The 12,865-nt window shown below is 38.6% G+C and overlaps 1 protein-coding gene across 1 annotated transcript; it reads right to left on the bottom strand.

The window, feature by feature from the left end:
* Window positions 1-3,260: 3,260 nt before the first annotated feature.
* Window positions 3,261-11,054, bottom strand: LOC139739647 (uncharacterized). The gene is made up of 8 exons (XM_071650260.1): window positions 10,961-11,054; window positions 9,411-9,575; window positions 8,126-8,230; window positions 6,543-6,618; window positions 5,376-5,480; window positions 4,641-4,825; window positions 4,019-4,233; window positions 3,261-3,638 (listed from the first exon to the last, which is right to left on the bottom strand). The coding sequence occupies exons 1-8, from the start codon at window positions 11,052-11,054 to the stop codon at window positions 3,261-3,263; spliced, it is 1,323 nt and encodes a 440-aa protein (XP_071506361.1).
* Between the last annotated feature and the right edge of the window lie 1,811 nt (window positions 11,055-12,865).

The following is a 12,865-nucleotide window of genomic DNA, read 5'->3' as shown; positions in this document are numbered from 1 at the left end:
CAGCTCTATGCTTGTGCATTCCAAATGTGGAACCTGTGATTCTTGTTGACGCAAAAACTGCTATCCTTCACGATGATGTTTGTCTCGTACATAAATTGATAAATCTTGCATTGCAACAGCTAAAAATCCAAACTTCAAATTTTCTGATAATATCACATATGCATAAGAAGAAATCTCTTGTCAGGGATGGGGGGGGGGGGGGGGGGGGAGGGGCACTAAAACAGGGCAGTTTCCTCAAGACATTGACAACATAAATATGTGATGATGATTTGTGAAATTCACATGAATGTTGCAGATTTGTTACAACTGATTACAAAACAGATTCAAAAGCACTTCACAATAGTGGCCTCTATGAGTTCCAAGAACATATGGACTCTTCCTACTCTTAGTCATTAGAACTCAATGCTAACAATCGCTTTTCAACTCAAAGGCAGGGTTGCGATATTTGTACAAAGCTATGCTTTGGGTTGACGTGAATACGGTTGAAAATACAATACAAACAACAGCTACTTGAATGCGCTCGGAGGAAAGCCCTTTTCAATGAAAGCCCACATGAATTGGTAGACGACCGCAAATACACAAACATATGAATTGCAAAAGGAAAGGCTAGGCAGGTGTAACCATATGTTCACATGGCACTGTAAAGCTATAGATGATACGAGATTTTAATATGCTTGATTTTGCTTCATAATTCTTTGATGAAGCTAATTGCAAACTTGCACCACACATTTTAAAAGCAAGGTGTATATTTCTAAGGCATTACTGTTGTTGTTGGCATTGGTATGGTTGATGCATGAATTATTATTTCACTAAGGAAAGCTGTTTTTTTTTTTGTTCTTTTTTAAGAAGATAGGTCTAGGATACAAGATATACACAAGCTAGGCAACAGAGCTGTCATCTGCCATGCATGTATACAGTGTAACGCAATTTAATCAGATAAGCAATGTCATACTTTTGCAGAACCACTAACAAAAAAAAAAATCAATCTTGGATTATGCAGTCCCACATCACCATATTTTTGGGGGTCATTCTCTGATAAACATGGTCTTCAGTAAGCTTTTTCATTCCTCTTTTTTTTTTTCAACTGGCCCAATTTGACTATCATATGATCTTGAATACTGTAAATGAATATATCCACATGCTGAATACATATTGCTAATCATGAGCTAAAATGAACTTACTCAAATCTGACACAATATTTTTTTTGTTTCCAAAAAGACTACCCCCCCCCAAAAAAAAAAAAAAAAAAAAAAGAAAGAAAGAAAAAAGATGAAACAAAATTGGACAGTTTGTACATGAAAGACTATTGTCATCATCAAACCGCATACTTAAGGCTTCAGGTGAAGTGCTATGAGATGTGCTGACATGACTGGAAAATCAGACATGTTGTCAACTCCACCATGCTGGAATATGTGTGACTATCAATACATACCAACTATGGTGTTGTTAGAAATTTGATGCCCATCAACTTATCTCAACCTTTTATTAATCAGTCGGAAAAGTGCAAACCAGCTCTCCTTATTCCATGCATAAATTGCAGTGTAAGGCAACCCCATGTAAACCTCACAAGAGTTGATTTTCAATATGGATAAAAAGAGAGTACAGAAGCATTGTGTCAATACAAATATAAATATGGAAGAAATATGTACATCTTTGGCACTGAACATTGTATGACATGTCGAGCTATTTACATATTGAAGGGCACATAAATATGATAAGCTAGAACAGAATTTAAGAGGCTATCTGTGCATAATCATTGAAAGTCGATCCCTCGGTGAAACCATTTAGAGCTGGTATGATGAAAAACACTTAAAGAGCTAACCACAAACATTACATCTGATATTTCTGCTTTTTAACAACCAACACCATTGCATCTCATTCCTACATGAATGGATCTACCGGGTAATTGAAGTCATACTGAAGCAAGATATTGAACTATCCAGTTTTAAGATGAAACAAGGAAACCTTCCAATTTGTTGAAGTACTGTTGTGACAGGTCAAATGCACTATTAGATGCACATCTACCATGAAAAAAAAAAAAAGAGTTAGAGTTCAAATGCACTTAAAAGAGCAGAATTCCCGCAGTAAAGATGGCTTCAAGACGGTCCATACAAGTAAGTAGCACCTTGGCATTATGCCTTTAGAATTTACATATCGTCTGTTGAGAATGAGAAGGGCGTTAAGTTGTCTTGAACACTATGGGTTTAGTGGCAACTTAACGCCCTTATCATTCTCAACCGACGATATACTCTAGACTTTAAATGCTCATGTCTTATCCTTAAATGAATCATATTCATTCAAAACAACAGTTACACAAACATATCAAGACAGAAAGGATCTAATGAAAAATTACAAAATAAACATATAAATAATGACGAATAAATTCAATGAATGAAAGAAAAGGTTGATCTACAAGAACCAGAAGATGGTTACTGATTAAGACAGAACAAGAGAGGGGTGCACATGCAAGCAAGGACTATACGTTAATATGTGGGGCGTTAACTCAAGAAATGTACTGTAAAACTATGGTTGATAACTCAGGTTCTAACTTATAAATACAAGCACCAATGCCTTTGTTACCAGCCCAGAATGAGGTGGGGCTTTTCTTGCATTTTCAAATGGATAGCCTGGGTTTGGGCCATTACACATATCACTGGGAAACTTATAAAAATAAGAACTGCTCTCCCCCCCCCCCCCCCAAAAAAAAAAAAGAGAGAAAGAAAACATAAAAAAAATCAAAGCCTTTGCATTCAAAAGTTGTATGTGCATGCATTAAGTCTGCATTCATTTGAGACTCCTCACTTGCCTCTGTACTAAACGATAGCTGATTCAATTCTCTCTTCTCAAGAGACATGTTGGCACCGCAAATATCATTAATAGGAATACACTCCATATTCCCTGATATTCTGTTGGAATACTTTACATGGCGTGACTGAATGACACTTTCACTTACTGTTATCCTTTCAAGAATGATATATTCATCACCATGCATCATACGTGGCCTGCTTCACTCGAAGGGCATTAACATCTTCACGCCCTGCAAGGCCAAGCTTTGAACTGTGCTGGAGGATTGTGCCTCCAACAAGACGTTTGTATCAACGTCACAAATACACAAGTCTCCTTTCTTCATAGCAAGTTCCAAGACGTTACTGTTTTCTGCCAATTTTCAGAGAGCAAATGTGCTCATTTGTTTTGCCCACTGGAGGAGGGTACGAGTTCAGCAAGCCCACATAACGATCATCTTTCTACCACTCAAGTCATCATATCCTTGTCTCTCTCCCATCCTTGCTGACAACACCCTGCTTCTGCTTGTGATGGAGTTGTTGCTGTTGCTGTTGTTGTTGTTGTTGCTGTTGTAGATATTGCTGGTAGATGTGTTGCTGCAGGGCGAGTTGTTGCTGCTGCTGCTGCTGTTGCTGGTATTGCAGTGCTTGTGTCTGGTGAGTCAGTGGCTGCTGCTGCTGTTGCTGCGAGGGATGTTGTTGCTGAAGCACACCATGTTGCGGCAACTGGCCCAACTGGCTCAGCGGCCTGGCTGGCTGCTGTGGTAGCTGCTGCTGGGGACGTTGGCCAACTGAGTGGCTCCTCACAGCAGGGGCATGGGTGTAGCCGTGTGGCTGATAACCCATATGTTGTTGCTGATTGGTACAGACAAGTAAAAGAAATCACATTTGTATATCAGCATGACACAAGAATGAAATTTGACAAGGTGAGATAGTCATTGTGTTGTTTGGATTACTCAGTATGGCCTCCCTTGCTAATTTCAAGAAGTCAACCACATTGTGCATGAGACATGAGACTTTTGGCAATAAGTGCTTCAGTTACACATTGAATTATACCTTATTTTTTCACAAAGATTGAAAAATAACAAGTTATTGCCTTTCCAACATCATAGACAAATTTCCTCTGACCAGCACAAGGGCTGGTTGTAACCTACATGTATTCATCATTAATGTATACATATCAATTCTTGCCGCTATGGAGAATTGAACTGCAGTGAGGCTCTCAGAAATGGTACCTGGTATTGCCGAACTAGCTTCCTCTCAATTTCCCGTATCAGCGACTGTCGATACGCCTCATAGTCCATGACCACTGACCGCAGGTCCTCCTTGTACAGTCTGGTCAGCATGGCCTGGAATGCGTCCAGCTCGGGCAGGCGGAACAGGTCCCACTTCAGCTTGTGGTCATGTTCCGACGACGCTTTGTAGTACACATCAAGCCACTTGGGTATTTCTACACACAGCAAGACAGAGAAAAGGGTGAAGAGAAAATAAATACTTAATACACACTTATGGCCTCATCTTATACATCACACTATGGCTATCACTTCCACAATGTGACATGTCTATACCACAAGAGATCCAAATGTCAGCTCCGACTTCTGTTCAGGACTCTACAACATTTTGAAGACGAGGGGCTACATCCTCATAAACATGAAATTCCAATACTGATGTTTAGACCTGAAAGAAATTCTTGAACACTTTTTGCAGCGTTCTAAATTGAGAAGTATAAGCCCCTACATCATATTTTGCAAATTACACATTCCTATGATCACACAATCTTAAAAAAACAAAACCACATCAACGGCTAACACGTAGTTCAGTGACAAGCGTCACGTAAAATCTCATTGTCCAACTCACCAGTATTGAGGTAAGGGTTCGGTGGCACCCAGACGTTGTTGGCATGCCCATGCTGTCCTGGTGGACGGGGCGCTGAGTGCGTGTGGGTGGGGATCGGCAGGTTCTTAGGCAAGGGTGGAGTTGGGTCATAGCGCGGGATCTTAGGGGCATTTGGATGCCTGTACTGGGCCGTCTTGGTTCTGTGACTGTGTTTTCAGAGGGAAACGGCAAATCCATCATTGTATTGATAGACTAAACACATCTATCATATGACTACAATGTACGTTCTTGACTGGGGTTCAGGGGCTCACATCCTTGATATTAACTCACAATATACTCGTACAGTTATATCTTGGATTTGTTAACTTCATGGTGCAAAGGACAGGAAGGAATGCTTTTGGGGCTTGAGGGAAATATTGAAATAAGAGATGTATTTAAACAATACTGACAGCCCTTGTTGCACTAACACACACTGACAGACATCTACATATGAAATTCCTTGAATTTTACGAAGCTTTAGTTGTGTAGTTATTCAAATCCTCATTCGACACAGTATCCCCTTTAAAAAAAAGGGAAAATAAATACAATGAAAAACAAAATAGAAAAGCCAATGACAACCAAAAGAGGATAAGTCATCTTTAAATCTGGGACAATTTCTCACTTGACATCTGTACGCAAACAGGAAAAAAACAAATCAGACAGTCTATGCCCTCCAGCACAACACAAGCATCCTTCAAATCTAGGACAACATCTCACTTGACATAGTAGATGCCATGTTCTCTTGATTCCACTTTCTCCCAACCAGGAGGAAGGCCCTCTTTCTCCATTGGATGGCTCCAGTGGGTTGTTTCTGTATTGTGACTGTATTTAAAATACAACAGACAATCTTGTTACTGAACAATACAATGTGCCGTCTATGTGTTCATCAAAGACTCTAAATAGCAAATGAACCTACAAACAGGATCTTCACACGCTTTTATTGGCATGAAGTCAGGTCATTACAACAAAAATAAAAATTTCACACACATCAGTATATACTCATTAATTTCAGTGATCTTCTTAATTGGTGCATCAAACTAGTAATATAAATAAACATTGGAAAAAAAATTGTGAAGAATTTTTTCGAATAACAATTTAAACGGCTTATCCCAATTATGACTGAAAGAATAACAAGCCATTAAAGAAGATCAGATAACTTTTTTAAAGGCCAATTGTATTGTTAGCATACAATTTAAGTAAATTTCTATTTGTGAGAGCTGACATGTTTATCAAGTCAGTCAATCCTAAACTGTTTGATTCAAAATGCATCATTTCTACCGCATCTTAAAAATGTGTGATATACAATGCCACTGATTTTTATAGAGATTGAATGAAGTACCAGCAGGTGAAATAAGAAGCAGTCAACATGCCCCTGAAGACGGGCAGTGAAAAACTACGTTTATTGTTCTTCATGTAATCATTATCCTTGGCATGACAAAGGTGGTGATCCTTTGTGCCCTTGTGCCATGTAGAGTCCACACGGAACTTTGAATTACATTTTATTTTTCCTTCCTTGTATTGGACTGTATCCTCTGAATACCATTCCTTCATTTCAAGTAGTACCATGACTGCAGTAACTGCTACCATATGGCTTAATATCAACAGCAGCCATTACCTTGGATCCTACAGCACAAGTTACAGGACTTATTATGTAGTAAAGAGATCTGAAACATTTTTGCTTTTGTTGTACCATGCTGTCCATGAGAGGAGAATTTGTCCTTCCAGTGTTTTCCTTCACACACTGTCACATACCTGCTCTGCTTACAAACACACAAACAAACAAACAAAGGTTAAAGCACAGCCTACACCCTCTTATGCCCTGTTACAGTCAATAACGTCAAAACGACTTGTATGTGAGGATTTCTCAGGAGGTTGTTGACTCACTCGATATAATACTTGCGACCTCTCATCGTCCGGTCTACTGTCCAGCCAGGGGGAAGTGGCAGCTCCGGCATGTTACCTGAAAGTGGCAGATTAAAACCATGCTTGGTTGGCCAAGGTGAGGTAAAGAGTGCACAAGGATTAAGCTATTGTTGTCTTCGGTCAGAATGATGAATCTAGTCTACCGAACAAAAAATGTGAGACTTTTGGTCGCCAAAGTGATTTCTTCTTTCTTTCTTTCTTTTTTTCCCCCCTTTTTGTCCATTGACTTGAGAGGATCCTTAAATGCAGAAGACTCAAGAGGAAAAAGAATGTGATTGCATGTAGGAAGTAACATTGACTGTTCTCCATGAGATGTGCAAAACATGAAATCCCTTACAAGGTGTAAACCAAAATGTGGGACAATATGGCATTATATGTATAGCCTGTTCCTTACAGGAACCTGGTAATGTGGCATCAACATACAGGAACCTGGTATACCAGATTTCCAAAATGAAGACAAGAGTGCCAGCATCTGTGGCCTAAATTCACATTCATTTGTGTTATCCTGCCCAGAAAAATGGCTTTGATAAAAGGTTAGAATTCCTCGTATCAATATCAGTTTTCTTTCTGTATGAAAACTGCATGTATCACAACATTAGCCTTTTCCAATGTAGTGTGTGCTTATTTTGCTATAATACTTGTATGAAGATTTACAGATGTACATAGCGGTCAAGGCTGAGCTCAGTAGATTTTCACTTTCAGTGACCACTATTCAGGTGCCTCTTTTGTGTAGAACAAGAGATTTTGTGAGCCCATCAGCGCACACTCTATTTATATTTCACACCTGATCTATACTTTGCATTGTTTGATGGCACATGTAATTGACCGTGGAAAGGAAAAACATGTAATGCTTGACTGCTTTCACACAGGTGGATTACAAACCTGTCTGTTTTCTGATGACCTGCAAAAAGAATCTTGTTTAGGGGCACTGGAGGCTCTCAGAAAATTGCAGGAGGAACAGATTAATAATGGTATACTATGTCATATGAAGTGATTGAAGGTGTAACATGCACTGAAGGGGAATGATATGTACCTGGCGAGGTTACTGACTTGATTCTGCATCGTTAAGACTGAAATGCAGATTTTTGTGTCACTGAACTTTTGTAACACTCAGAACTTGAAACATGCCCCAATCCCCGTTTTCCCCTCCCCCACGCCCACGCCCAGTGGACAATAGGGAGCTTTAGATTGTAGATGCGCGGACGTTCAAAGGAAAAAAAATGCTCTGAGCGTGCGCAGAAGCGCGTGTCGAGTCGATCTATTTTTAGCTTGCGTCGCCTGAGTTTTTCACTACGCGTACAGGGCTATTTTTACGTCCGCACAGTTTGCAACGTAGAGAGCTACTTCATGCACCGATCATATGGGGGCACGATCTTATTTTTTATACGTTGCGTCCCAGCTTAATCTAAAGCTACTTTTCAGCACGACGCAGGGGAGAGGAGAACGGCCAGCGCAAGCGTCGTCTCAAACGTCTGCGCGTCAAAATCTAAAGCTCCCTATTACTTGGTTGGTATGTCTTGACCTTGACAGCTACCCAGACTCACCTATATGAGGATGTTTTTCTGCCTGCTGGTAGGCACTGACTGGCAGGACGGGAGACCCACTGTGTGGGTTTGTATGACCACGCTCACTGTAGCCACCATGGTGGTCTAGAGTGTATAAGTATCAAAACAGACATTTATATAATAATGATGATGATAATTATGATAATGATCATACAGTAAACACTGAAAATAATTTAAAATATGCAACCTATGGTAGCTTACAATAAAAACATACATTTTTACATATGTGAAACTTTTGTGAATTTCAAGTGGAGCCAAGATTCGTGAAACTAAATGCATGGGAAAGTTTTTTGTCTACACAATGCATTGAATGCCAGTCGCAAATGCACGGAAGTTTCATGATGCAAAAAAGGCTAAACTGCCTCCAACTGGCAAAAGTCTGATGATAAGAATGTTTCTGGTTTTATAGAATTCTGATGACTGATGCAGCTGTAAACACCAAAGTCAAATACACAAAATTGGACCTGAGGCTTCAAATGTTGAATGTGAGTGAGAGCAAAATTCATCACCAAATCATAGCTTTATTAAAAAGGGTCCACACATCTCAGGGGAATTATTAAAAGCCATAATCAAGTTTTGCAGCATAAGTGAACACAGGGCATAATATGAATGAATGGTGTAAAGAAGACAACACACAGATTACAGGTTTTGCAATTTCACAGATCACAAACATGACAACGTTATGTATATCATGCATTAGCATAACTATGCTCATTTCTTCTTTTAGTCTTAACCTTTCCTTCCGAAACTTTTATGACATATTCATGTCTGTTTGCACAAAGTTACACAGTATTTTTGTATATATACCTTAAGTGTTACAAGAAATAGTTTTGTTTAAAGGGATGGTATGTGTATAGCATTGGTGGAGATAAGGATTGAGCTTTTAACTTTTTGTGCGATACTAAAAAACCACTAATGAAATGTTACAGAGCATGCCATTCTACGAGGAATCTAAAGTTTATTTGATGAAAATCGGTTTTGAAATGGCTGAGATATCCAAAAACACAGTAAAACAAAGTGATCCTAATAACAGGTGGGCCCAACCTTTTATCAGGATCACTTTTGTTTTGGATATCTCAGCCATTTCAAAACAAATTTTCTTCACATAAACATTGAATTCTTCTTGGAATTATGTGCTCTTTCATATTTCATAAGAGGTTTCTCATTATCTAACCCCCCAAAAGTTGAAAACCTGAAGCCAGGTCTCCACCAAAACTGTACCATCCCTTTAAGATCCTCAGAGTCATCAATATTACAATCTCACCTGTGGGAGCCTGCCCATTGTCCTTGTTAAAGTCTGGGAGGCCCAGCTGAGATAGGCCAGGCCTGCGGCCCACCTGGGCCCCCGTGGGCTGGCCTCCTTGACCACTCCCGGGCCCTCCTGGCCGCTTGGAAGACTGGGCACCACGGACCACTGGGTTCATATAACCTAAGAGCAAGTTGACAATGAATCTTCAAGCTTTATCTAGTGGTTTATATGTTTGAATATTATACACACATGTCTGTGGCAACTAGACAGCAATGTGAATACTAATCCTGTAGATGAAGATCAATTTAATGCCAACAGTTCACCACTTGTTACATTGATTTGTAAAAAGTCTGATGGTCATTCTCTGATAAAAATATACAACATCTTAACAAACAATTATCACGAACAGAACATGTGCAAACTATGATGGACATAAATTTTTCAGGAAAGCTACATTACAGATTACATCTGTTCTTGGGAAATGTGCCATTTTTTGTTATAGATAATCATACAGATGATAACAATAATGAGATAAAGAGGATGATGATGTCACTAATAATGATAATAATGATAAAAGTAATACTTATTACTGTAATTCTTGGTAGATTTTACATTATACTAAACTGCATATAGATGACGGAAAACTTCTGTCCAAAATAGAAGTCCTTTAATTCCATCATAGAATTTAACAACATACAATGTATCACATGAGATGGGTATATTCCTATTCTATAACATCAGAAGGAAGCATTACAGTAGCATTATTAAAAGCATTAGCATTAAATGTGATTGAATAATGCAAATACACACTTATAAAATGGAAAATCTCCAATGGCATGAGACATGCTTTCACGTAACTACATAAAAGTTGTGACATCATAACCATGACGAACACTGTCCTTTTATTCGACCCACAACATGTCAGCAGAGCTGATGCCCTTCTGCCTCTCTAAATTGGCAATGCAACATTCCAATACGTTCATGTCAGAGTCAAGCTCAACATCTGTTAGTATGAGTCAGAGACAAGCTCACTTGTGGGGTCTGGCCTCCCCAAAGGTGCTTCAACAGTCTATCTCTACCAACAGCTGCATGTATAGTATCTTGGAGGCATGCGGTTATCTCTCACAAAATGTACTTGAGGCACATGTACACACAGACTGCTTGAACTCTTACAAGATAATGCCACCTTTGACTAAAAAAAATGACGCCATTTCTTATGAAGACTATATTTCTACTCATTTTATGGGTGGGAGACAAAATATGTCATCTTAACTAGCCATTCAGCCATAAAGTATTTTCTTGTAAAGAACTTTGATTTTGAAGCTACCAACCTCCCACATTTTCTGGTTAGGTAGAATATGCAATTGCCATCAATTTATTGCTTTCTATAGTTACATGCATTTTGTCCAGATTGAAGACACTTTTATAATATTGCAGAAAATGTACCAGTACATACATATATATGTAAAACTGTCTATATATTGAAAAGGCAGAACCTGAGTGTTACAAACATGATTCCGAGCAACAAATGTTAGCAATATCACAATAAAGACAAGATTAGTTACCCTGTATCCGTGGCGATGTATCCTTTTTGGTATACTTCCCAGCAATCCCCTCAGGTGGGAGAGGCTTGGAAGAGTCTTTCTTTCTCAGAAGCATCCTCTACATCGGTGACAGGCTGTCATAAAAAAACAAAAAACAAAACAAAATCATTTGACACATGTATGATTTTAAAGAAAGTCATGTCATGGGGAAACTTTTGATCATTTTTTGACAAGTATACACTTTGGCTCTCATTTCATAATATTGAAAAATGAGATGCATCTATAATCCATGACACTCTCTATACGCCAAATATTTTGTGAGATTTTTATCTTCATCAATTTCTAGAATTGGACGCGACAATTGTATATTCACAAATTGAAGAACACGCAAAAATATGAACTCTGATCTCAACATGGAAGTATATATTTCTCCAGTCATTACTGTAATCCACAATCATGAATTCAACCACTCACAAAACTGTCGGGAAGCCCCAATTCATCCAAACAATAATACTCGCTAAATATGTAGGCGTATACAGTAATTGGACCAGCTAAAACAAAGCATCAAAGGATCAATATGGATAGATAGAGACATTTGAAATCACTAGAATGATGTGAAAACAAGTATCAAGAGCAATAAATGGATTGCACACACATTTAGTCCTCAGCTAATTTTTGTGTTTCTGCCTTTCTCCTTCCAAACTTTTTGGGACATTTATTTCACTTTTTGTAAAAAAAGAATATAGATACAATGTGACAAAATTGTGTTGTTTTGTGTGGGTTTTTTTTGTCTGCTTCCTCTAGTGGTTGCTTACATCTATGAACTCAAAAGAATAATAAATAAGGAATCCCTTGAACTTTGAAAGTTCACAAATTCTTTTCTCTGGATATTCTAAAATTCTGACTGCATTGCTACTGTGCAGTTTCTACTCCCTGAAAAGATAAAGGGTAGGTTTGTTCTCGCAGAAATTTGGCTGTCTGCTTGTTCAAGAATTAAACATAATCATCATCAATCATTAATAAAAAGAGAATCTGTGAAAAAAAAAACCCACACCATTATTCTTCTAACAAGAGTTTGTACATGACCAGACTTTTTTTTTTTCAATTAAAAACTCAGTAGTCTATTAAATGCAATTGCTGGTCTTTGATGATTATTACATAACAATGAACACAAACGCCTGCTACACAACTGAACTCCAAATGACATTGCCAGCCACTGGGCCATATAACCACAGACCATCAATGTACCATGTCAGTACGTACACAAGTTCGGGACGTCAACAACTGCGGAATGGCTGGAATGCCAATTACCCATTCGGAGAGGTACAGAGGTTCATTGCTTTCTGCATGAGAAGCTCCAGAATTTCCAGTCTTTGCAATGTGTGCTCATGGCAATCCTCTGTCCATCCAAGCCACAGCACAATACAATCACATCTATACACACAGTAATATGACGGTGAAGAAGCCTTTCGAATGCTTTCTCATTACAATTAAACAGGTGTACAGTTTCAAAATATATACAGCTGTACATGTACAATGTCTTTGTAAACATGCATGTGCTACAAGTTTCTGTATGCTACCAGAACTCTGATATCCTTGTCTCCTACATTGCATGTGCTGAAATCCAAGAGCAAAACCACTCAAAATACAATTTTACTCCAAACATTAGGGAAACAAAGACATCATCCTTTAGAAAAAAGAAATCCTATAACTAATATACTGCCTCATTTTCATATCAGAGTTCACTTTTCTCCCCAGTTTCTTGTGATCTAGAATCAGTGTTACATTGTATATCTACAAAAGATTGCTTGTTGTCAATACTGTGCAAACACAGAGCTGCCAGCAGTCAGCCAGCCATTCATCTAAATCAGAAATGGTCCACACACAGGCCATTATAGACAGGCCCACTCTGTCATTGATGGACGA

This window comes from Diadema antillarum, unplaced genomic scaffold (assembly GCF_040938485.1).
Source record: "Diadema antillarum isolate AM-2024a unplaced genomic scaffold, OU_Dant_1.0 scf00000029, whole genome shotgun sequence".
Classification (NCBI taxonomy): Eukaryota; Metazoa; Echinodermata; class Echinoidea; order Diadematoida; family Diadematidae; genus Diadema; species Diadema antillarum.
This window is presented reverse-complemented; position numbering and strand designations above follow the sequence as displayed.

Bases quoted from the DNA above. Each gene is read 5' to 3' on its own strand.
- LOC139739647 (XM_071650260.1), bottom strand. From the start codon at position 11,054: ATGCTTCTGAGAAAGAAAGACTCTTCCAAGCCTCTCCCACCTGAGGGG. The intron at 8,231-9,410 runs GTGAGATTGTAA...TATACACTCTAG, and splicing joins CAATGGGCAGGCTCCCACAG to ACCACCATGGTGGCTACAGT. The intron at 3,639-4,018 runs GTACCATTTCTG...TGTACCAATCAG, and splicing joins AGCTAGTTCGGCAATACCAG to CAACAACATATGGGTTATCA.